We start from the raw sequence: 27,277 nt of genomic DNA on the forward strand, positions 1-27,277 counted from the left end.
GCACAGGAGAATCATCTTTGTTGTTTTGACATTGAGAATAGTAAAGTTTTTTAATTAATTTAAGTTGGCCTGTTTGTATTGAATAATGTTCATTTACCTGTTCAATGCTAAATAAATTTGTCAATTGGCTTAGAGCTTGAGTCCAAGTGTGATAGTGTGAATATTCTTCCACATACACAAGACAAGATCATCAGATGACAGTACAATATATACTGCAGTAAGCTTGAGCTTGGTTTTCTGTTAGACTCCTGGGTCTTGCTACATTTAATTAGATATTGGGCAAATAAATGTACACTCTGGATCATAGGAGATGCCAAACCTGCTTACAGGAACGGTCACTGACAATGCACACAATGATATATCTAGCATTAAAAATCCCAAAGTTTAATAGTTTCCTCTTCACGCTCATGGATCTGTCCTGTAATTGATTACCAAGGAGTAAATTATTGTAAAGAGACCACTAATGACCTCTATTTAAAAAGAAAATCAGCATGCCTTTTAAACAAATACTATTAGCTGGCAATGTAATCACATGGCTTGGCCGTCAGTTTTTTTTATAATAATGACGAAACCTCGTTATTGTAATCAGTCCTACATTCCATGTAGAAATTAACAACCCGTGATCTTTTGCCATGTAAAAAAACAAAAAATGTTATCCAAGTATGAAATATATGATCCATCTGTGGAACAAACCAAATTTGCTCCTTAAATCAATATTGCACATCACTTATCCAAAAGGCTAGAGTAATATCTATGAAAGTTTCAAAAGAGGTTTTGGCCCACAAACAAACTAAAACCTTTCTCAACAGAAGTTCTAGCCAAAATACTGTAAAGCATCTACATTACATTTTGGGTTCTAGGACAGCAGTGCTCATAGTCCCACAACTTCATACACCGCGCTCTCTCTCACAATTACCTTCCGATTTGCGGTCACACTAACTTTAGGCCATAAGACATTTAATACTTGTGCGCAAGAGTGTTTTTTATATCTGCATAAACTGGGTAACATACATGTACAAGGGAAGGGGAGGTACCAAATCTAAAACAGCTCCCCGGACTCAAATATATAGGTCCCCATGCATTAATGTTTATTCATCCAGAATTAGTTATCAGCTTTGGCTCAGTGGTAGCATTCTCACCTGAGTCAGAAGGTTGTGGATTCAAGTCCCAAGGACAGATTGATCCATGAATGGAATGTGCATGGGAGTGCAAAAGTTTGTTTCAAACTATGGGGAAACAAACTAGCATTTTGTCACATGCATATATCCTCATAAGTCACTGGAGCAAATGACTGCCACATGGGCTGATGCTGCCTGGCATCACCATATTCCAATGTCAGAAATATCACTACGATGCGGCAGCCACCATATGGTTCCCCCAGAATCAGCCAGCTCAATTCTGGTGTGTGGAGGATACTAATTACAAAGAATTTTACTAATCAGACTAGTTAAATTCTCCCCCTCCCCACCCGCCAAAGAGAGAGTTAAATGTATTAGACCACAGGGTGGCGCCAACCCCCAGTTTTAGCAAAATATCCAGCATATATCCATCTCCGTATTAGTCTATTTATATTACAACATATGGTGAGCTGATGCATCTTATATACTAATCTTATATTAAAAAAATAAGTTGGCTCATTTCTGTATTTTTATTTTTGTGCAACTTATGGAACATATGTTTGAGAAATTTGGAGGGAAAGTGCAAGGTCATATTGGTTTAAAAATATGCATTTACAATTTTAGTTTTGGCACTCTCACTACAGTATGCTCATTTTATCTAAAAATGCTGCATCCAAATTGTATGCTTCCATATTTATTATGGAAACGTGCAAGCTCAGTTTATAAGGAAAAGTTAAGCAAAAGATATGGAGCAACAGTTGAAATTTAAAAAGCTGAGAAAATATGGTCGAGTGATTTTAACAAGCTGAGTTTTAAGAAATATTCCCATATTAAACATTTATTAAGCAAATGTGAATTCTCAATTTGTAACAGTAAAGTGCTAGATTCCTGTTCAGAGTAATGGCATTCAAATCAGTCTAAACGGAAAATCAAATCAGATTTCCCTCAGTAGATGAATTTTAACTAGCCCTCATCCAGACTAATGTTAAGTAAACATCCAGTGAATATGAAAAACTGGAAGTAGTAGTCTGTCCCCATTATTCAGGAATAATCATCAGCAGGTTAATCAAGAATCAAACAGTGACAACAGCCTTAGAGATCTCTACAGCTAGACTGTCGTCCTCAGCTTTTTGATATTCACCCTAAACCTCCAAGTAGAATTTGCACAAAATGTCTATTCTTGGAGTGGGTCCGACTGGCATTTTTGGAAAAATGTAAAGCGTGACAAACACAAGTGCAAAAATATCTTGTTATAAAATCTCACGTTATAACATGAGATTTTATAACATGTTTTTGAGGCGGTGTTACACAGGGTGGTAGGTACAAGCAGTGAATGAAGATGAAGTTAAAATTAAACTAAAAATAGACCATTACCTAAAATGACAGCAAAACCTGAAAAATGTATTAAAAAAAAATTATTCCTCTTATTATAATTCTGTATCCCATGTGGAAATATATCGTACAAGGCAATATTTGAAACAACACAACTATAAGTAAATGGGTCAGTAGTTGTGACACAGAACTAATTCTGTCTTAATGCATAGTGCCAACCAATATAGTTAGGCCTGTTGGGCACAGGAGTTTCCCCATTTTGTATCTACAAAAAAATTTACATTTATTAACTAGTGCATCTATATAATTACTCAAGCCAACCTAACCAGCAGAAAAGCAAATAAGAGGGGCAAGTTGGCAAGACTAGAATGATGGGCACACACAATTTCTTAAAGCCAACAGTAAGCAACTGCAGGAATATCTGTATGAATAGGTGAAAATAGCACAGTTGTATGGAAAACAAAAACCGTTTCAAAAATAGGTATGTAAAATGAGTGACGCTAACATTTCCCAGCATACAAAAGGGAGAGATTCTCTTCTACACCACCAGGATGCAAGAGCTTGTTGGGGCAGAATCCCTTATTGTAAAAATAGAACATAAGCTCCTCACGTCATTTCATTCAATCATTTTGATGGGCAAAAAAATGTGAGCAGTCTAATTTTGTGATAAGGGTTTCTGCCCTACTGAGCTTTTACATTCAGCACTGAAAAGGAAAATCCAGCTACCCTAAAAAGTGCTTCCACCATTAGAAAGCTAGGGGGAGAAATTGGGTATAGCCCCGTTTGGGGCGCTAGTTCTGGTGAAGTGCAAAGCCTAGCGCCAGTTGCAATTTAGCGCCATCTGGCGCGATATTGGGTTGCAGCGCCCCTAAAGGTGATTGCGGCGCTAAATAAGGCGCTAACCCGGCGGTGCAACCCAATTTCGCGGCGGCGGGGCGCAGCGAGGATGCGGTCAATAATCACTTTCCCTGAGACACAGTGGCGCCGGCCAGCTCTTAAAGGGGCAGGTCAATTGGCATCACCAGACACACTCACTGCCTTGTAGGCCTTCAAAGCGGTGGGAGCCTACCTGTGGCGCACCAGCCTAGCAAGACATGGAAAGGGTGAGGCAGAGGGCGGAACGACTCACTGATGGGGCATTGGATGCTTTGGTTGGCGCAGTGGAATCAAGGTCAAGGAAGATGGTCGGAATGTAATTTATGTTTTGGACAGTCTCCCGGGTATGAGAGGCAGTTATGTGTCAGTGTATTAGTTTTGCTTTCTGTTGCCATAGCTTTCTCATGTTTGAAGGAACCACATTTTGTTTAATGAAACACTTTCTTCATTTACAATGGCCATGCTTACTATTTACATGCATCTTGCCCTTCACAGGCTTGGGGGTATCAGACCGGTTCCATTCCTCTTCTTGGAATGGCAGCAAGCATTCCGTGAGAGGGGCCTAGAAGCTACTTCTGATCAGCCTCTGACGCGCAGCCCGAGAAGAGCTGCTTGCGTAGAAGTTCAGGCCAGCAGACATCTTCTCAGCCACCGACAGAGATGTCCTGCACCTTATCGGAGGCTGCAGATCTGGTTGAAGCAGCTGGCACAGCTCAGTCACCCCCTACTTTCTAAATCGCAGCCTTCTGACACACTGCTCCTCCGGCATGTTCATGTAGGAAAACTGCTGTCGGAAAACCCTGCCAGCGTAAGGTCTGCTGTGGCGACGTCTGTTGGCCCTCCTCTGTCTGGCCATGCCCGCCCCCCTCTCCCAGCGTCTGTGCCCTTTCCAGATGATTCAGCAGCAGGACGTTCCCCTCCAATGCAGCCCCCATAATAAGTGCCCACAGGAAGGTTCCCCATTGTCAAGGCTCACCAACAGCAAGGTGATGGTCAAAAGGCTGAAGATCGTCTGCCTGCGCTGGCTCAGTGGTCAAATGGCTCTCAGTGTGCAGCTCAGCAACTCTGTAGCTCTCGAGGAAGTTGTGCTCCAAAAATGGCTGCCGCTTTTAAACCACACCAGTCCCCTTTAAATAACGCTCCTCCAGCCCGAGAGCGACTTGGTAAGGTCCAGGTAAGCTGTCACTATTAGCGCCAGGCGCTACGGAGGGGGGCGCCACTGAATTTCCGGTCCGGGGCACCCAAAAGGTGTTGCACACTCAAATGACGTCATAATCAGCCTGCACCCATGAGCGGGCGCTAAGATTTAGCGCCGGCGCTAAATGCATGCTCAATATGGGGCTAGGCGTCTTGCGCCCGCCCGGAAATTGGCTAGCACCCCACTTCTCGGCCTCTTTAGGCGTTAATCGGTGGCGCTAACAACCGAATTTCTCCCCCCTAGACTTTAAGTGGCAATATATTTTCAGTAGTACTGTACATAAATCTACTGTACAAGTCAAAACTTCAACGCTACAGGGACAGAGGTGGCTCAAGTCCTCAGTCTATGCATTTCACAAGCTCCTGCTTGGAACCACTTTAACATGATCAAACTAAAATTAACCACTTCTGCACACACCATTGCCTTAACCAAAGGCATATTCAAAATCACAATTATGTCAAATGCTCTCAACAGTAGTGATTTATAGGAGGTGCAATAAGTATGCCTGAAACAAGTAGTTATACAACTTCCACCTGAAAAAGTTAAAACATGAAGATCAGAATGTGAAACCAGATGTACCATGGTATATACAATCAACCACTAGCCATAAAACAATGCATTGATTGGGCTACACCCTTTCACCTATACCTACAGCCTCAAATGGCTATTTAAAACACATGATGGATCCTTTTTACATAGCAACCTGGTTTACTTCTACAGGACTGGCAAACTGCTGCTCCTAGAGAAACCAACAGGAGCGCCTTGATGAAAGAGGAACTTTTAAGTTTAATTTTTTTTAAATCACAATAGATCTCAATCAATTTGAGCATCCTAGTGTTCATAAGGTCCTGAAATAAAATATATTTAATTCATAAATTAAATTTAGCAAATATTATAATTTAGCAAATGTTATAATGCAACAAATTATTTTATTGCAATTGCAAAAGGAGTCTATATAAACCACTCACTCTCAATATTCACAAGTAGGACCTGGAATAAAACATTCTGCAAGTTATTATATGGCCTTCCTTCAACATAGAATGGTAACCTAGACATATATACAAAATGTGTACACATTGAAATACTGTATTCTTGCTTTCAGGCTCACATTTGTTACAGCGAGAGCCAGCCATCTCACTGCTTCAACAGATTACCCATTAGAGATTAAATTAAGTCTCTGCAACCATAAATCCCCTGAACAATTAGAATATTTTAAATGCTGAAGCACTGCTCCATCCATTTAACCATATTAAAACATTTAAATAAAGACAAAAACCTCTCAGATCTTTTGTTATATGAATAATAAAATGTCAGCTTAGTTACAATTAGTGACTGAAGGAAAAAATTATGCTTTGACTCAAAAGATTAATGTGATTAACTAGCATGGGCGGTCACTGCAGAAAAAAAATGAAACATACAAAAATCCTTTGTTTGACGTTACTTACCAGAGATGCTGTTCTGATTGTAGCAAAATGCTCTCGGTTCTTAAGGAGAGAGGCCTGACTATGGAGAGATGGTGTAGGCCGCAGATCAGGCCTGGTGTCTTTCTGGCCTGCTTCATCCCTTATGAATACATGGTCCTGCTGAAATGGGATAAAACAAATACGATGTCAAACTGTGTGCTTTCCCTGCTGGATATCTTTGTTGTACCTCTGCTTCTTTTGCAAGCACTGTATGAAATGCATAGTTAGCTGTACCAGTCACTGCAGCTGAGCAGCGAGATGAATAACCAACACATTGCAGGAGAGGAGTCAGCTGATCAGTAGTGGGATGCTTCCTGAATCTCTGGCAGTCCTTCAGGAGTAAAATCATTGGCAACACTTTCAAGCTGATTATTTTAAGAAAATATTTGTATGAATTGATTTTCTTTTAATATTTCATTCATTTTTTGACATTTAAATCACAGCATTTAACTGGCAACGTAAGCAACGGATGACAAATTACACATTTGTTTGTTAAAAGAATTTGTTTGCATACAGAAACAGATATCACAAAGCAATTACAAAATAATCATACCAGCACTTTTGGTGTAATTATTTTCAAACTACTTGTTTTCAGTTTTAAATTGTGCATAGACAGGTATCTTTGAGTCCATATTAATGAGAAATATTATAGCTCTGATGCATCTCATCACCATTACAATTCTCCTCTTTGAAATACTCAATTTAATTGATTTGCTTTTGTTATGGATCCAATAATAGAACTAGGAACACAAGTTTAATAGACATCAGCAATGAAAACAAGTTCTTTCAGTAGCAAATGTTTTCAAAGTACCTGTACAAGCTTTTTGGTACAAAGGAAAAATATTTTCCAAAACTGACGATGAGAACTTGAAATACAAAAGGTTCATTGGAATGTTCTTTATACGAGTTTTAAAAATAAACTCAAGATGGTAAAGGCCACAATTAAGTTGATTCATTCAGTTTTACATTCCATTTGTGACATTCTGTGACAGTTGACTTTAACTATAAAACTTTAAAAAAAAAGCCAGTTTTCACAATTTTATAAAGTTAAAATATTGAACACAACTGCTACAGGATATGGGTCAGAAATTACTGTTGATTATACCCTTCTTGAATTTATTTGATTTTCCCAGTTTTAAGGAGTGCCCATCCCAGGCAACACTTATCCCTGCCAATGCCGCTCTTAAATCAGCAACAAGTATGCTGGAGTTGGATGGGTACTCCCCCCTCATCTTCATTCTGTACCTCCACAGGTAGGTCATGATGGACTATGAAAGCAGCATTCCGTAGCTCATGTGCTGCAACACCAGATCTACCTTTACATCGACATTAAGTAAAATTAAAATCTAATCATAATCCTCAAAATTACAATTCTCATATTATAGGTAAAATTAGGGCAAACTTAAAAACTCAAGAACTCATTACATGAGCCACTTCTTTAAATAATGAGAAAAACAGTTAATCCAATCTCTGATTTGCATTTTGGGTGCATGAAAATGGTAGCAACCATGCAAGCCTACCATCACCTTCACAGTAGGTTTAAAATAGCTTCACATGATATAATTCGGAGAGAACTGAATTCCACAATTCCAACTACTGAATGGCACTGACGGAAGGAGGAAATTATATATTTTATACTTGAGAAAATTAATATCTAACAAATGGTTTTGATCATGTTAAATTTGGCTTTAACCATTTTAAGATTAGTATTTTCTGTAATCGGCAATATTGACAGTTGTATTATTGCCACTTTTCAAGACATGGGTATATCATAAATGGGTAACTCCATGGGAAAAGTTAGAATCCAATACTTGTGATCAATCCACTAGAAGAACCACTTCAACTAGGATGTTCAGTTGGCATGGCACCAAAGAAAGATATTTTCTCAAACCATTTTATTGGATGTTGAAGGTTCAATGTTTCAAATTTAATCATAACATGCAGGTCACATTTGTAGATTAAGCCAACATGCAGATTTCAAAGTTAACTAGACTAATTAGCCAAACTAATATAACTGTCCCTAAGCCCTATTTTCAAGACAACAGTACAAGCAAATGAGAGGGTAGCCAATGGTTAAATCTGTCCTCCTTTTAATGCAAGTCATATTGAATCAATAATAAAGGAGTAATTTCTATTTAAAACGATAAATCTTCAGCGCCACAATATTAGAGAGACTGGGAAGTGGGGTGGGAGGGAGAAAGACGAGGACGCGGGGTGGGAGGAAGAAGAGGACACGAGCGGTGGAAAGGAGAGAACGTGAGCGACGTCTTTCCAACACCCCCACCCCGGGTCACGCTAGTTCTCATCTTTCCACCACCCACTCCCATCGTTCTTGTCTCCCCCCCACCGCCCCCCCCCCCCCCAAACTTTCCCATCTCTCTAATATTGTGGCGCTGAAGGTTTATAATTTTTTATAAGGAGAACATAAGAATTAAGAGTAGGCCATACGGCCCCTCAAGTCTGTTCCGCTATTCAATAAGGTCATGGGTAATCATCGACCTCAACTCCACTTTCCCGCCCGATCTCCATATCCCTTGATTCCCCATGAGCCCAAAAATCTATCTATTTCAGCCTTGAACATACTCAAAGACCCAGCATGCATAGCCCTCTGGGGCAGAGAATGCCAAAGATTCACAACCCTCAGTGAAGAAATTCCTCCTCATCTCGGTCTTAAATGGCCTACCCCTTATCCTGAGACTATGCCCCCTAGTTCTAGACACTCCAGCCAGGGGAAACAACCTCTCAGCATCTACCTTGTCAATCCCCTTCAGAATCTTGTATGTTTCAATGAGATCACCTCTCATTCTTATAAACTCCAGAGAGTATAGGCCCATTCTACACAATCTCTCATCATAGAACAGCCCTCTCATCCCAGGAATCAATCTAGTGAACCTTTGTTGCATCGCCTCCAAGGCAAGTATATCCTTCCTTAGATAAGGAGGCCAAAACGGTGCACAGTACTCCAGGTGTGGTCTCACCAAGGCCCTGTACAGTTGTAGCAAGACCTCCTTACTCTTATACTCCAACCCCCTTGCAATAAAGGCTAACATGCCATTTGCCTTCCTTATTGCTTGCTGTACCTGCATGCTAGCTTTCTGTTTCTTGCACGAGGACACCCAAATCTCTCTGACCACCAACATTTGAAAGTTTCTCACCACTTAAAAAATATTGTTTTTTTTCTATTCTTCCTACCAAAGTGAATAACCTCACATTTCCCCACATTATACTTCATCTGCCACCTTACTACCCACTTAGTCTATCGATATTCCTTTGCAGACTCTTTGTGCTCCTCACAGCTTACTGTCCCACCTAGCTTTGTATCATCAGCAAACATGGATACATTACACTCAGTCCCTTCATTTAAAAAAAAAAAAAAAAATGTTGTTGATGGGATGTGTGCGCCGTTGGCAAGGCCAACATTTACTGCCCATTCCTAATTGCCCTCAAGGTGGTAGTGGTGAGCCGCCTTCTTGAACCGCTGCAGTCCGTGTGGTGAAGGTACTCCCACAGTGCTGTTAAGTAGGGAGTTCCAGGATTTTGACCCAGCGTCGATCAAGGATCGGTGATATACTTTTAAGTCAGGATGGTGAGAGACTTGGAGGTGGTGGTGTTCCGATGCGCCTGCTGCCCTTGTCATTCTAGGTGGAAGAGGTCGTGGGTTTGGGAGTTGCTGCAGTGCATCTTGTAGATGGTACACACTGCAGCCATGGTGCGCCGGTAGTGTAGGGAGTGAATGTTTAAGGTGCTGGTAGGGTGCCAATCAAGCGGGCTGCTTAGTCTTAGATGGTGTCGAGCTTCTTGAGTGTCATTGGAGCGGCACTCATCCAGGCAAGTGGAGAGTATACCATCACACTCCTGACTTGTGGGTCATTAATCTAGATTGTAAATAGCTGAGGCCCCAACACTGATCCTTGTGGCACCCCACTAGTTACAGCTAGCAAAGAACCAGGGTGAAACGAGAGTGACGGAGGGGTGGAAAGGAGAACCCAGGTAGAATGAGAATGGCAGAGGGGTGGAAAGGAGAACAAGGGTGGAATGAGAACAAGAGATGGAGGAACGAGAAAGATAATGGGTGGTGGGCAAACAGAGAGACAAATGCCTCATTAGCTTGCGACAAAACACCCAGGTATAGTTCATGAGAGTTTGGCTTGTTTGAAAAGCAGATACTTCTTGTAGCCTGAGATTGAGAATGATTCCCTATATCTCTGGCAGAATGTGAAACACTGAACTCACACACCTGCTCTTGTAGCCACAGTATGTGTGTGGCTGGTCCAGTTAAGTTTCTGGTCAATGGTGACCCCCAGGATGTTGACGGTGGGGGATTTGACCATGGTAACGCCATTGAATGTCAAGGGTAAGTGGCAAGACTCTCTCTTGTTGGGGATAGTCACTGCCAGGCACTGATATGGCATGAATGTTACTTGCCACTCATCAGACTAAGCCTGAATATTTGTCCAGGTCTTGTTGGATGTGGGCACGGACTGCTTTATTATCTGAGGAGTTGCGAATAGAACTGAATGCTGTGCAACCATCAGCGAACAACCCCACTTCTGACCTTATGATAGAGGGAAAGTCATTGATGAAGCAGCTGAAGATGGTTGGGCCTAGGACACTGTGCTGCTTGATAGCCCAGGCGACGACACCTTCCACCACTTTGTTGTTGATTAAGAGTAGGCTGTTGGCGTGGTAATTGGCTGGATTAGATTTGTCCTGCTTTTTGTGGACAGGATATACCTGGGCAATTTTCCACTTTGTCAGGTAGAGGCCAGTGTTGTAGCTGTACTAGAACAGTTTGGCTAGAGGCACAGCTAGTTCTAGAGCACAAGTCTTCAGCACTGCAGCCGATTTACTGTCTGGGCACATAGCCTTTGCTGTATCCAGTATGCTCAGCAGCTTCTTGATATCACGTGGAGTGAAGCGAATTGGCTGAAGATCTCAGGAGGAGGCAGAGATGCATCATCCACTTGGCACTTCTGGCTGAAGATGGTTGCAAACGCTTCATGCTTGTCTTTTGCTCTCACGAGCTGGGCTCCGCCATCATTGAGGATGGGGATATTCAGGATGCCTCTCCTCCCATTAGTTGTTTTATTGTCCACCACCTTTCATGACTGGATGTGGCAGGACTGCAGAGCTTTGATCGGATCTGTTGGTTGTGGGATCACTTAGCTCTGCTGCTTTCGCTGTTCAGCATGCATGTAATCCTGTGTTGTAGCTTCACCAGGTTAGCACCTCATTTTTAGGTGCACTTGGTGCTCTGGCATTCTTTTCCACATTCATTGAACCAGGGTTCATCCCCTGGCCCGATGGTAATGGTAGAGCAAGGAATATGCCAGGCCATGAGGTTAGACATTATGGTGGAATACAATTCTGCTCCTGGATGCCCAGTTTTGAGCTGCTACATCCGTTGTGAATCTATCCCATTTAGCACAGCGGTAGTGCCACACAACACGATGGAGGGTTTCCTTACTGTGAAGACGTGACTTTGTCTCCACAAGAACTGTGTGGTGGTGACTCCTACCAATACTGTCATGGACATATGTATCTGCAACAGGTAGATTGGTGAGGATGAGGTTTTTCCCTCATGTTGGTTCTCTCACCACCTACCGCAAACCCAGGCTGGCAGCATTGTCCTTCAGGATTTGGGGAGCTTGGTCACTAGTGGTGCGACCGAGCCACTCTTGGTGATGGACATTGAAGTCCCCCACCCAGAGTACATTCAGTGCCCTTGCTACTCTCAGTGCTTCTTCGAAGTGGTGTTCAACATGGAGGAGTACTGATTCATCAACTGAGGGAGGGCGGTAGGTGGTAATCAGCAAGAGGTTTCCTTGTTTACGTCTGACCTGATGCTATGAGACTTCATGAAGTCTGGAGTCAATGTTGAGGACTCCCAGGGCCACTCCCTCCCTCCCGTATACCATTGTGCTGTCACCTTTGGTGGGTCAGTCCTGGGATAGTGATGGATGAGTCTGGGGCGTTGGCTGAAAGGTATGATCCTTTAAGTATGACCATCATATGTGAGTATAGCTGTGGGACAGCTCTCCCAATTCTGGCACAAGTTTCCAGATGTTAGTGAGGAGAACTTTGCTGGGTCAACTGGGCTGGGTGTGCCTTTGTCGTGTCAGAATCCAATGCTTACGTCGATGCCGGGTAGTCCGTCCAGTTTTATTCTTCTTATACTTTGTTGCAGTGGTTTGGTAAAACTAAGTGGCTTGCTAATAAGCCATTTCAGAGGGCAGTTAAGATTCAACCACATTGCTGTGGGTCTGGAGCAGTGGTGGGCAAAATACAGCCCGCGGGCCGTACCTGGCGCACCGGTTCATTCTATTCTGCCTGCTGGAGCTCAAGCTGCACTTTTGTCCGAGTTTTGTGAAGGGTGCCCAAAGGAGAGCTCGCTCAGTGTTACTGCGGCCTGGGAGTAGGCTACGACCCTGAACAGGGGCAATTAAATAAAAATTGTAACTGCGAGGACTGCTGCTAGATGTCTGATGTAGATCTGCTTCCCTTGCGTCCTGGAGCCAGCCTAACATATGTGACTCGCTCCCGCTCTGGGATCCACTTTTCTATTGCTGGCTGGTGGGGGCACTGCTGCGTGTGCACACTGGATGCTCCTCCTCCGTCGACTCATGGCTGCTTATCTAGACTGTATCTCAACGACTCTTTCACCGAAGCTGCGTATTTCCTCTCCAAAACGGATAAGGATTTATATATGTATATACAATCCTCTTGACAAATTAATCTAATGACATAGTAAACTGCAAAAAATTCTGTTACACAGGTTGTACAAAAAAAAATTGCATCATATCTGCACTAATCTCCCAGTCTTTAAACGCTGTAAAAGGAAGGCAATAATTGACAAGTGAGTAATCAGTTTTTTCAAAATATGAATAAAATTTTATGGTCAGTTTAAGTTTTAACTATTATAATATAAATGTATATGAACAAGTGAGACACTCAGAATCACTAGGACACTGATCCTGTCACTCTGATTAGTATCACATATAATGCTAGTTCTATTACTGCAGGAGATTTTAAAATATATAATTGTAGGAATATATCTTCAAACAATATTATTTTCCAATATTACTAATTACATATACAATATTATATAGATAGCAAAAAAGAATGGTTTGCTCTACTCCCAGTAACCAGAGTATGACAGCAGGGGAGTTCTCATTGCCATCTTAGACACGGGAGTGGATCCCTGAGCACAAGGACTCCAGGTAATGGCACGCAATTGTAGTTCAGACCTTGCAAAGCCTTGGGCTCCCATACTTAGTACACTAAAAACAGAATACCTCTCACATCAGAGGCCCTGTAGACTTGAGCCACGTAGACTTTCAGTACAACATCAATCATTTATTAACGGAAGATTTTACTATTTACACTACATTTTGTGTATTAAAGATAGTATCTGACTACAATATGAATTTATATTCATGCAATGTTTATGTAATGTTCCCTCTAATTTTCTTTTCGTGCGCGGTCCCTTTAAATTTGTATGTGCAGGAGCTCCAAGCGCAGGAGCTAGTGAGCGGCCTGCGTAGGACCTCGCAATTGGTGCGCAGCCGTGCACATAAGGGAAACATTAGTGTGCAGCCTTCAACAGCTCACCAAAACTTGTGAAGTGGCCCTCCAGCCCAAATAATTGCCTACCCCTGGTCTGGATTCACATATGGACATTAGTGAACCAGATGGGTTTTTACAACAATCTGGTAGTTACAGTGTTACCATTACTGGAACTAGATTTATTTAATTACTGAATTTAAATTCCCCAGCTGCCATGTCTCCAAATCATTAGTCCAGGCCTCTGGATTACTAGTCCAGTAACACAACCACTATGCTACCATTCCCAAATAAATACTGTGGTTACAAGAGCAGGTCAGAGACTGGGTATTCTGCAGCGAGTGACTCACCCCCCGACTCCCTAAAGCCTTTCCACCATCTACAAGGCACAAGTCAGGAGTGTGATGGAATACTCTCCACTTGTCTGGATGAGTGCAGCTCCAACACTCAAGAAGCTCGACACCATCCAAGACAAAGCAGCCCACTTGATTGGCACCCTACCAGCACCTTAAACATTCACTCCCTCCACCACCGGCGTACCATGTCTGCAGTGTGTACCATCTACAAGATGCACTGCAGCAACTCGCCAAGGCTTCTTCGACAGCACCTCCCAAACCCGCAACCTCTTCCACCTAGAAAGACAAGGGCAGCAGGTGCATGAGAACACCACCACCTCCAAGTTCCCCTCCAAGTCACACACAATCCAGACTTGAAAATGTATCGCACATATTCATTTAGGTATCAGTGATCCATTTTCATTTTAGAAAGGCATTTCATCAAAAGTCAAAGTTGTAATTTCGCTCTAGCTTCAATTAACTCTTCAGCCGAGTGCATCATCAGCATTTGCATATTCATAGCTTTACTGTAACCTTTGTTGATTGGATTGAGGATGGAGGGCGGAGACTGGACTAATTATAAGGCAGCAATTTTAATGAAAAAACTGCATAAACAAAGCTCAAGTTAGTTCATTAAAATCTGAAACTATCAATTAATTATACACACGCATATGCATATTTTAAATTAACATATTTTGAAAGCAAATTGTAGTGTATATGCACGACACCATCCTCCTTAAATCAGGGGGTAGAGTTTCCGCTTTGGGCGCAATCAGCAATCCGGGCGCAAAGTGGTTTTTTTCCCCCTCGAAGTTCCACTCAAACTCATTTGCATACCACAACGCAAAATCTGCCATGAACCAGCGCAATTGGGCAGAGTTTTAAAAAGCAATTTTAAAAAATGCGCTTCAAAAAATGTTCCTTGTTATATTTAAGAGTGGTTTGATTAATACAGCTGAAAATGGGTTTATCATATAAAATAAGCATTTTTAAACTCGGGTCAATCTACCACCCAAGAGTAACCAGATTTTAAATTACTGAAAATGATTTAAAAAATATACACAACCATTTGCTAGTAATATTGGGGTACAGTAGTCAGTTTTAGTAATTAATTTAAAAAAATTATACAACGTGCCTATTAGAACGTGCCTTTTAGTCCTTGCGCCTAAAAGAACCAGCTTAATTTTTAAGAACCACCTCAAAGGCCCGTAATTAATTCATCCTGGGTAGATGGTCAGTTGTGGGTGGGGCTGGCTTCCAGTGCAAGTTTTTTTAAAACTAGCACAAAAGATCGCGGAAACTCAACTTGCGCTGAACGTAATTTGCACTTAAAATTCTGCAGTCTTTTACGTGGCTTACTCCGATTTCAGGCAAACTGCACCAAAAAAAACAGCGCATCAGAGCGGAAATTCTACCCCCAGGTGTTTAAATCACTATGGGGTGAATTTCTGTGGAAGGTGGGGATCTCAAATATATCCACCAGCCCAGGTCTCGATGGCTCTACCACCAAAGTGTCAGTGGACAATTAGGATACACACCTCACCCAATGGAAATTCATGCCCTAGGAGTTTAGAAAAATAGACAGTGATCTATTGATTAGATTTGAGGTTATTTTCAAACTAATAAATGTATCAGAGGTTTCCATGAAGCTCGACTTCTTTAAAAATACTTCTGGTAAAGACATAGCACCACTTTATTCTATACATGTCAGAGGCAACACTTTCAGACACAATACTGCAAACCTACCTTTCTGTGGATGACGGAGACATTGGACTGCATGGTGTTATCACCATCATGCATCATGGCGATCTCTGAGCTATCATCAAAGACTTCATGCAGACTGTTAACACTGCTATTCTGGCTGCCTGTGCTGATCGACATACTGGGAATGGACTGATTACTTCCCAGGCTGTCTACTTTACTACCTAGGCCTGCACCATGCTCACTGTCCTGTAAGATAGAGGAAAGCACTGTTAGTGTAGGCCAACATGCATTAGCGGTGTCATGCCTTTAGAAATCACATGCAGTGAGTAGTATTTCTCATTATTATATAGAAGTTAAAACGATCACTATATATGGGTAATTCAAATAGGATTATACAGTTAGAGCAGGTAAGCAGAACCTCGACCCCCCAAGATCCCAGCAGAGGGATTGAATGTAACCAATGGCCTGTTTGTAATGATCATAGAGGTCTATTATGTGAATTTAAATGTTAGGGGACTGGAATCTAGGTTTCTGCAAGGTCAAGAACTTTTGGTGGATGCTTCCAGTGACAAATTCGAGGTAGTTTGGGGGGTGGGGGAAATAGAGGCCCATCGTCATGCATTAAAAAAGCTTAGTGTCATCACTTAGGGGAAAAGGGGGAAATGTATTTGTGGCATATGCTTAATGTGTCCTACACTTTGCTCACTATCTCTAACTGCTCCCTTCACCATCAGCAGTTCACCCTAGTGTTACATAACTCAAAATGCTCTACAGATACAACCCAAGATTAAAAGGAGATCTATATTTATACTGATGGTTCTTTTTAATTGTCCAAGTTAGCATAGCATAAATAGTTGACATGCCCATTAATTACACTTTACTGAAATTTGTGTGACAATCATGCAATCGTTAAGGAGCTGTGTTAAAAGATAAAATGGCCTATTTGAACAGCAGCCCTCAGCTGAGTGGCAGTAAATCTACTATTGGCCTCATTATTCCCAGCCAAGGGAGGAGTAATGGGACAAAAGGCTAAGTTCCCATTTCTGATCACTACCCAGTGACCCTTACTGGAAAAGGCATATGTGTAGCTCAGGTGAGGACAGAATCAGGCTTGACAGTAATGCTCACACAGGAGGAATGGTAACTCGGGTAAGGTGCTTGAGGGTGGTCAGCCCCTGTAGAACTTCAGCCTAGTATGAGTGAGCCTCTTCAGGAAAGAAAATTATGCGGGCGGGGGAACAAAAAAGATGCATTTTAAAATCACTGCTGTTAAATGGTTGCAATTGCGTAAAATAAAAAAAGTACATTCAAATATCTAATTTTGAAACATCTGAACATTTATTCTGCAAACTTATAAAATACACCTGGAAATTCACTAAAATATTGTACTGTCTTGTCAATATTAATAAAAATATACTCCAAAAGTCTGTGCGGCATAGCAGAGGCACCTATGAGAATTATATCCAGTTCTGGTTTCTAAGGTACAATGGAAATGGTCAAGCATTGGAGGCAGTGTAGAGAAGAGCCACCAGGCTGAACACTAGTGTCAGTCGGTACTTATGGGGAAAAATTGGAGGAGGGGGGCTTTTCACCCTGGAAAGGAGGTGTGTGAGAATTATACAGGATTGTTCACAGAATGGGAAAGGTAAATCTGGAATATTACTTTAAAATAAATTATGAGAGTAGGACAAGTGATTCAAACTAGTAAGAGGCAAATTTAGGGTTGCTATGAGCAACTTCTTCACAGTGATGAATTGGAATGACTTCCAAACAGTAGTGAAGGCAAACACTCCAGAATAATTTAGTAACTAAATGGATGTTGCAATGGAGGTGGGGCAGGGAAGGAAGGGGGTCTTGTAAGGTTTTTCTGGGTGGATGAATTGAGATGGACTAATTGACCTTCCTCAGTGACTATGTAAAACATAAAAGATTTAAAAGTGTACATAATTCATTAAAAAGCCTTCAATTTAAGATTAGTACAATTAATTTAAGGGAAAGAAAGATGAACAACATTGAATTCATGCACATAACAGCTTTGAGAGATTTTGGTTCAGAAGTGCAGAATAATACTCCAAACAATGCACTGATAATTATTCAAGTTTATTCTGAGTTAAAGTAAAAGCATTTTTTCCCCCTCGCTAGTCTTCTTACTCTGCTTGTAAACATAACTTGTGCCAAGATCTGGTTCCACAGGCACCAACAATACTTACCCAAGCATATATTCTTTATTTGTAAGGCTAAATGGTGTGTTTTGCTGGGCCATTTGATCACATGGGAGCAAAACAGGTGAGCCCGATTTCATTTCTCAGATGTCCACAATGTACAGGGAGCACTCTCGGGAGCAGATGTCATGCCTAGATTCCCCCCCCCGCCTCCCATTTAGCTAAAGTGGTGGAGGTCAATTAAAGCACCCCCACTATCTCCTCAGCTAAAACTTAGGGATCAAACTTATTCTTTCTTGGTATGCATGGCTTAGCACTACAGTAAACAGTGCATTACCCACCAAGCTATCAGGATTTTAATCATACACTGCTTTGCACCTACTGTTTATTTATTAGGCTCACCATTAGTTTGCTAAACTGTGCATATGCATCCATTACTCTCAAGTGTTGTAAATTACAAACAGTTCTACACAACCCAAAAGTTTGGCAGTTCCTTTAGGTGTCGAGTCAGAATTTTTGAAATGTTGATACAATGCTATCATAGACTTCCTACGATGGGTTAGCATTTATGTGCACTTGAATAGATAAGCCATACCAGTTAGAAGGTCCCAGTCCATTTGATCTTTTGAGTTAGGTGATCGATCTTAGCTGATATAGCAGTTGGGTACTACAATTGGTTTAAGTGTCCATTGACTGGACAGGTTGGGAGAAGAGGAAAAAGATTAGTAGCCAGGGTTTCTAATGATTCCTGCAAAAAAGTGCGTATCTAGATACCAAAAGTAGATAGGCCTCAGCTGTGATGCCCTTCACAAATATTGCTGCAATTCACTGTTTTGGTTTATATATGAAGAATGGCCATTTGGGCAAAATAGCAGAGGGCTGCTGACACCTAAATAACTTCACTTCAGCAAGTCAGCACCTTCAGGAGAGGAAGGAGGAAAGGGAAGAAAAATGAAAAAAAAAAATAACTGCAGGCCAAAACACTTGGCTTCTTTTCTCAGTTATTTAGATTTTAATCTGTTATTTTAGCAGCCTGATTCATCTTACCTCCTCTTCCTCTTGCGATTCTGTTGTTGGCCCATTGCGAGTTTCTTGAAAAAGAATCTTTTTCATTTTCCTATACTGAAGATTATCCAGCTCTCGAACAGCATCTTTTGTTCTTGCAATAAGGTCACAAAGAACTCTTTGTGGACGCTCCCGGCGAACAAAATCATGCTAACAAACAGAAATATCAAATCAATGTCCAAAAGCCTAATCAAAAGCTGTACATCCTATATTATACATAGAATATAACTATAAGAACACTGGAAAATACTTTTATATTGTTGAAGAAACAAGACCAGTTTGAGAAAGAAACACCCCTGAAGCACAAATAATGGTATTGTGATTTGTACACCAAAGCACATTGGCACTATAATCTTACGGTGTAGCTCAACAACCGAATACAATTTCCAGGTTAGTAGCAGGATTTTTATTCTCGTTGGGCATTCCTGAGATTCTTCACAGACTGTGTAGTAAAATTCAGGATGGTCTCATTAAATGTGTACTTTCTAGCCAATGTTAGGAGCAAGTTATCCAGTAAGATAAGCTATTAGAATATTAATGGACTTATGCAAGTTACTTGTATGCATTGCTGAAGCGGATGTTTGGGCAGTGTACCCATGTTACAAATGCACCCACATGGAAAAACAATAACTGGAATGTCAACACTTTATATAACACTTTGAGAGCCAGATACTAATGGATTATCTGAAGGAAAACAGGAAATGAAAACTCATCCTCCCATTAGCACTCAACAATAGTTTAAGATTCATTAGTTACATTCTTTCCAGCATCAAGTCAGATCTGTTTCCATATACATTAATTCCAAAGTGGCTACTGTAGTGTATGTACCTTTAAGGGGAGAACTACTTTTTACAGCTCCTGTATACTGTAGTACCGGCAGTGACCACACCTGTATATAACCCTAAGTAGGGATCTGTACTGTTTAGTTTTAGAGCAACCCTCATCCAGTAAACACCTGTTAATTGTTCTCTGCAGTCTCTGTCGATTATTTGAAGGACACACTACCTAAAGATTCCCGGTTTTAACATTGGCGACGAGGCGATTCGAACCTACCTGCAACTCTGCAGAAGGCGGTCGATTCCATCAGTGCAGGCGTCGACCATCCTGAGAGGACTTGAGCAGGCAGGGGAGGCTGTGGAGAGCTGGGCTTGGTTCTCCAGCTGCGACGATCCAGCGCAGCGGGCTGGCAGCAGGTACGGCGCAGACCCTTCCCGGACAGCGGCGGCGGGAGCCGACCGACAGCACAGAAAAAGGCCGAGCAGCGTTGACGGGTGAGAGAGAGAGAGAGGGTAAAGCGCACAGGGCGCAGCCGGGGTTGAAGACTGAGCGGCGTCGACGAGAGAGGCGCGCAGAGCGCGGCCGGTGTTCAAGGGCTGAGCAGCGTCCGCGGGGGAAGAAAGGAAGCGCGGGAAGACGCCATTTTGAGCCACAGTGGAGAAGGAGGGAGAGCGCGGGAAGAAATGAAAGCGCGGGAAACGCCATTTTAGCCAGTCTAACCACACCCAGGGATGCCGAAGAGTGGCAGCGTCACAGCGTTCGACAATGAAGTCGAAGATTGGGCGACATATATAGAACGCATAGAAGTGCACTGCAAGGCGAATGAAGTGCCAGATGCCAGGAAAGCACTGGTATTGTTGAATTCCATGGGTGCAAAAACGTACGGCTTACTGCGAAACCTAGTAACCCCAGAGAAGCCAGTGGAAAAGGATTTTGAAAGCACAGTGGCAATCCTACAGGACCACTTAAACCCCACACCGCTGCTGATAACAGAAAGATTTAAGTTCCACAAAAGGAACCAGCAAAAAGACGAAAGTAATGCTGAGTATTTAACGGAACTGCGCAAGCTATCGAAACACTGCCAGTTTGGAACAGGACTAGCAGATACTTTAAGGGACAAGTTTGTGTGTGGGCTTCAAAGTGAAGGAACCCAGAAACGGCTTCTATCAGAAAAGGATCTTACGCTGGACAAGGCTTTCAGCATGGCAGTATCACACGAAGCAGCCGCACAGGGCGCTGCAGAGATACAACGGAGACCGCAAGAATATGGCACAAATGAAATGTCATATGGAGCAGGGAAGTGTTATCGCTGTGGCAGAACAACACACGACCATAAGGATTGTTGGTTCAAGGACCAAGTGTGCAGACAGTGTGGAGAAGTAGGACACACAGCAAGAGTCTGCAGGTCGGGAAAGAAAACCAGCAGCAAGAAATCTCCACAGGAGAAGTACAAAAAGGTACATAAGGTGACGGAGAGTAGTTCAGACGAACAGAAAAGTGATACAGACTCCGGAAGCAAGGAGCTGGGTTGTCTGAAACTACATAATGTAATCAAAATGGAGGATCACCAAACTATCTGGGTCATGCTCAAGATAGACAGAGTCCAAGTGAAAATGGAATTGGACACAGGATCAGCCCTAACAGTCATAAACCGAAGGGACTACAAGCGGCTATTCTCACATATACCCTTGAGAGATACAGAGATTGTCTTGAAGACGTACACGGGGCAAAAAGTCTACCCCAAAGGAAAAATAAGGGTGAACGTGATATACAACGGCAAGGAAACACCAAAAATGGACCTATATGTATTGCCAGATGGAGGACCACCACTACTAGGACGTGAATGGATCTGGAAGATACAGTTAGATTGGCACTGACGGTAGATGCCAAAAAGGATGACGTCACACCTGGACGACTGTCAAAAATGCTAACTGACGCACAAGAAGTGTTCTAGGAGGGACTCGGAACACTAAAAGGCATAACAGCAATGATCAAAATAGAGGAAAATGCAAGCCCAAAGTTTTTTTTTTTTTTTTTTTAAGGCCTTATGCGATCCGCCCAGCCGTCAAAGCAGAGCTGGAAGGTTTGGAACATTCAGGAGTACTGTCCAAAGTGGACTGGAGCGAGTGGGCTACACCCATCGTTCCTGTAATGAAGAGGTCGTTGAGTAATACGCCTGGGGAACCAAAGAAGATTCACATCTGTGGGGACTTTAAGGTGGCAGTGAACCCAGTCCTTCACACGGTACAATATCCGCTTCCGCGGACTGAAGATATTTTCACCTCGCTATCTGGAGGAAAACGCTTCACTAAGATTGATCTGGCCCAGGCGTACCTGCAAATGGAGGTAGAAGAAGTCTCGAAACAGTACCTCACGATCAACACTCAAAGGTCTCTACCAATACAACCGGCTGGTGTTCGGGGTAGCATCAGCTCCGGCTATTTGGCAAAGGGCAATGGATCAAGTCCTGCAAGGGATTTCAGGGACCTAGGCCTAGAAATTCAGTTGTTTGCACCAGCCGCTAGCGCCTTAGGAGGAGGAGATGTGGGGCGCTAGGCGGCTAGCGGCCTGGCGCGGCGCGATCTGCGCCTCTCCCCGACTTCAGTAAAGATTTAGCGGCGGCGCAAAGCCTTTGCGCGCGCTCAGCTGCGCGCGCAGATCCTGACGTCATTTCATCGTGCAACGCCCTTTGTGCACCCCAAACCGGAAATTCAGTGGCGCCGGCCTATTGCGCGCCTGGCGCCCCTAGCGACTGGTAGAGGGGAACGGTTCCTAGTCGCTGCGGGGGGCGCTAATTAAAGGGCACTCCTCCTGCAGTAGAAATGGCAGCCATTTTGCAACACCACTCCTTTGTGAGAGACGGATCTTTGCAGAGAGACAAAGGTAGAGCGCTTTCTGGTTTGGCTCAACACTCGCACAGGTACTTGTGGCTTCAGGCCACAGCTTTGCACTTGTCTTTAACTTCAGAGCCATAGCATTGATTGGAAACATATAATGGGGGCTGCAAACGTTGGCCTTCTCCATTGCATTCAAAGGGCTCAGAGACGCCGTGAGAGAGTGGCAGTCATGGCCAGAGGGAGAAGGGGCAACAGGCATCGGCTAAGGAGGCCTTACCCACCCAGGGTGTACCGCCAGCAGTTCTCGTATCTGAACACGTCTGACGAGCAGTGTGTTCGGAGACTGCGATTCCGAAGGGCGGTGGTCACTGAGATCTGCCACCTGCTTCGCGGAGATCTGCAGCCACAGCTGAGGAGCAGGACGTCTCTGTCGGTGGCAGTGAAGGTGTCTCTCAACTTCTATGCCACCGGCTCCTTCCAATCCGCTGCTGGGGACATTTCCAACATCTCCCAGTTTGCCGTACATTGCTGCATCCGCCAGGTGACCAATGCCCTTTTCAGAAGGAGACGTCAGTTCATCTCCTTCTCCATGGCCCTTGTCAAGCAGCAACAGCATGCAACGGGCTTTGCAGCATTAGCGGGCTTCCCCATGGTGCAGGGCGCCATTGACTGCACGCATGTGGCTTTGCGGGCACCTCTAGAGCATGCCGAGGATTACCGCAACCGGAAGGGCTACCATTCGCTCAACGTGCAGTTGGTGTGTGACCACAGGCAGATCATCCTAGCCGTCAATGCCCGCTTTCCAGGCAGCAGCCACGATGCCTTCATCCGGCGCCAGACTTCTGTGGCAGACATGTTCCAGGCCCAGCCTCACCCACGAGGATGGCTTCTCGGGGACAAAGGCTATCCTTTGTGCACCTGGCTGATGACCCCGCTCCGTGCGCCCAGCACCCCTGCTGAAGAGGGATACAATGACAGCCATCAAGCAACCAGGAACCTCATTGAGCAAACAATCGGCGTCCTGAAGTAACGGTTCCGCTGTCTGGATCGGTCCGGAGGAGCCCTACAGTACTCGCCTGAGCGAGTCTCCCATTTCGTGGTCGTGTGCTGCATGCTGCACAACCTGGCTATCCGCAGGACTCGGCCACTGCCACCAGACATTGGAGGACCACCAGAGGAGGAGGAGGACCAGCACAGGAGGGAGGCAGAAAGTGCAAGGGCCGCCCGTCGGTGGCTTATTGAACGTCGGTTCTAGGCCCCCTCTCAGGGAATGGGCACAAGATGAATGTAGCCGCTCCACAAGCCCTCAGCCGAGCAGGGCAACCAGGACTTCCAAAAGAAAGCATGGACAGTGCGATTTAAGAACATTTATTACTTTGATACCTCTGTGCCCTTCCCACATAACAAACTAATGGAGAGAAGCCCCCCCCAAAAACACAAATCGAGCAGTCTGGGCCTTTCAAAAAACACAAATACACCAGTCTCGGACTTTCAAAAAAACAAATCCACCCTCCCCCTTTAAGAGCTCACCGGCGCCAGAGTGTCTGCCATCAATCAGCAACTCGCCGCACCTGTGCTGCGCCCGCCCTCGGGAGTTTCGCCCCGGGCCGCCGGCTTAGCGCCTAATGATAGTCGTGCATCGCCTGTTTTAGCGCAGCAGCAACCTCTTGGGGCGATGCCACTGAATATCGGCGAAGGTGGCGCTGGGCGCAAACTTTAGCGGCTGCCCGGCTGTAGCACCCCAAACGTGGCTATACTGAATTTCTAGGCCCTAGTGTTATTTGGACGACATCCTGGTCACGGGCGAAAATGACAGTGATCACCTTGCCAACCTGGAGCAGGTGCTCACTAGATTGAAGGAATATGGGCTCCGAGCTAATCGCCACAAATGCGAGTTTTTCCAGAAGCAGATCTCGTATTGTGGCCACGTTATTGATGAAGAGGGGTTACATAAGTCCCCTGAAAAGATTGAGGCAGTAGTCAAGGCTCCAGCACCGGAAAATGTGTCAAAACAGGTCGTTCCTCGGGCTGGTGAACTACTACCATAAGTTCTTGCCGAATTTGTCTACAGTACTACACCCACTGAACACCCTACTGCAAACGGGGGTACCATGGAAGTGGAATGACGAATGTAAACGAGCTTTCCAGAAGTGCAAAGAATTGATCACATCAAAAGAGGTGTTGGCTCATTTCAACCCAGCACTACCAATTCAGTTGGCGTGTGATGCATCACCCTATGGTATTGGTGTAGTGCTGTCGCACAAATTCCCGGACGGCTTGGAGAGGCCAGTAGCCTTTGCGTCTCGGTCACTAACCTCAGCCGAGCGTAACTACGCCCAGATTGACAGGGAGGCCCTCAGCCTAGTGTGGGGAGTAAAAAAGTTCAACCACTATCTGCACGGGCAGAAGTTCACCTTGCTGACTGACCACCAACCACTTGTCTCCATCTTTAATCCAAAGAAGGGCATTCCGGTGATGACTGCGCAACGGCTACAAAGATGGTCCCTTTTTCTAGGGGCGAACCATTATGAAATAGAGTATAAGGGCACGAAACAGCATGGAAACGCTGATGGGCTATCACGCCTGCCACTGCCTACTGCGGAGGAAGCACAAGCAGTGGACCTGTCGAAATATTTTATTCGACTATAATTGAACGCTTGCCAGTAACTAACGCGGATATAGAGGAGACCCGAAATGACCCGACACGGTCTCGGGTATATGACTAGACGGTGAAGGGATGGCCAACACATGGTGACTCACTGTTGCCAGCATTCTCATCCACAAGAGAACAGCTGTCAGTATGCCAGGGGACCTTGACGTGTGGATCCCGAGTGGTAATTCCACCCAAGTTAAGGGAGAGAGTGCTCAATGAGCTTCACGAAGGCCATCTGGGAGGGGTGAAAATGAAGAGCCTTGCTAGGGCTTATGTGTGGTGGCCGGGGATCGATCAGCAAATCGAGGACCTGACAAAGAGCTGCTCAGGATGCCAGAAGGTCCAAAATGCACCACCACATGCCCCTCTACACCCATGGGCGTGGCCCTCCTCTCCATGGCAACGGGTGCATATTGATTTTGCTGGTCCATTCATGGACTCAATGTTTTTAATAGCCGTGGATGTGCACTCAAAATGTCCTCCACCACCACGGAGAAAACGATTGCAGTCCTACGGACCATATTTGCCAGGAACGGCTTGCTAGAGCAGATTTGCTCTGATAACGGACCACAGTTTGTGTCCGAAAAGTTTTGGAAATTTATGAAAAGGAATGGAGTAAGGCATTACACATCCGCCCCGTATCATCCAGCCACAAATGGATTGGCTGAGAGGTTTGTACAAACCTTTAAAAAGGCAGTAAGGGCCATGTGCGATGACGACATTCCACTGCAGCATAAGGTGGACAATTTCCTGTTAGCCTACAGAAATGCGGCACATGCAGTTACCAACCAGACCCCGGCCATGATGTCCTTTAACCGAAGGTTGAGATCTCGTCTGGATTTGCTCAGACCAAATGTACGAAGAGATGTTGAGAATAAGCAATTCCAGCACATCAATGAGAAGCCGACAAGGAGCTTCAATGTAGGGCAACCAGTCTTGGCCCGCGACTACCGAACAGAGAAATGGCAACCAGGAACGCTATGCACATGGCAGGTGCCACTAATGTACACAGTGGATGTTAGGGAGAACATTGTGAGACGCCAATGTCGACCAGATCCTAGTGTCACAGGAACGAGTCAACCCCATATCTCGCGTACCTGGTAATGAACCCGACATACAGGTAGCATCTACCCCAGAAACAGTAGCATCGGAAGCTGATGAACCAACCGACGACAGGGGGCCAAAATCGCCTCCGCACCAAGAGCAAGACACTCAGGAAAGGCGCTATCCAGAAAGGATCAGGAAGCCGCCCCAAAGACTGAATTTATAAATGGACTATTTTCAGTTAATGTTGCATGTTAAAAGTGTTAATTGTTAAATGAATGTTATGGTACTGTTAATCTAAAAGGGGAGGAATTGTAGTGTATGTACCTTTAAGGGGAGAACTACTTTTTACAGCTCCTGTATACTGTAGTACCGGCAGTGACCACACCTGTATATAACCCTAAGTAGGGATCTGTACTGTTTAGTTTTAGAGCAACCCTCATCCAGTAAACACCTGTTAATTGTTCTCTGCAGTCTCTGTCGATTATTTGAAGGACACACTACCTAAAGATTCCCGGATTTAACAGCTACCTGTGTGGTTTTAGAGAGAAAAGTCATCAAGTATTCTAGTAGCAGTTGTCACTCTTGGTAACAAGTAAACAAAAATCACTGAAATATGGATCTTGAGTACTGTGTCAAGTTCTCGTCACCAAGACACGCGAGTCATTCAAGCCAGAGGTGGTGTAAAGAAACTCAGAGTTCTCCTGTGAAAGGGGAGAACCAACATGGTACTTCAAATGCAGGACAATGGGCTACAAGTTCAAATTAATCAAAGGCAAATTTAGGACCATCAAGAAGTTCTTCACACAGAGTGGTCAGTGTAAAAGTTGGATAGCCATGTGGCAAAGGATAGAGTATGAGTCTTTAGTTGTTTAAAAGCCTTTATTCACATTGACACACATTATATACTGTGCATTCCTTAGATCAGCTTGTACCCCTTCCCCAGCCTACTCTCATTTATTAAACAGAATTTTCAGCACAGAAACAGGCCAGTCAGCCCAACAGTTCTATGCTAGTGCTTATGCTCCACTTGAGCCTCCTCCCACTTTACTCCATCTAACTATCAACATATCCTTCTATTCCTTTCTCCTTCATGTACTTATCTAGCTTCCTCTTAAATGCACCGATGTTACTCGCTTCAACCACTCCA

At 43.9% G+C, this 27,277-nt stretch overlaps 1 protein-coding gene across 6 annotated transcripts in view; it reads right to left on the reverse strand.

Moving 5' to 3' along the window:
* Positions 1 to 27,277, reverse strand: part of taok3a (TAO kinase 3a) — a 171,807-nt gene that overhangs the window by 27,462 nt on the left and 117,068 nt on the right. For 5 of the 6 annotated variants that reach the window (XM_085961790.1, XM_085961792.1, XM_085961788.1 and 2 more), the window contains 3 exons: positions 18,799 to 18,966; positions 15,632 to 15,835; positions 5,970 to 6,107 (listed from right to left, as the gene is read on the reverse strand). In XM_085961790.1, the coding sequence (XP_085817916.1) occupies positions 5,970 to 6,107; positions 15,632 to 15,835; positions 18,799 to 18,966 (510 nt within the window). The remainder of the gene's footprint in view (positions 1 to 5,969; positions 6,108 to 15,631; positions 15,836 to 18,798; positions 18,967 to 27,277) is intronic. The other variant, XM_085961793.1, reaches the window with a different exon arrangement.

Source organism: Somniosus microcephalus, chromosome 19 (assembly GCF_052327205.1).
Source record: "Somniosus microcephalus isolate GS21.2 chromosome 19, FLI_Smic_1.0, whole genome shotgun sequence".
Taxonomy (NCBI): domain Eukaryota; kingdom Metazoa; phylum Chordata; class Chondrichthyes; order Squaliformes; family Somniosidae; genus Somniosus; species Somniosus microcephalus.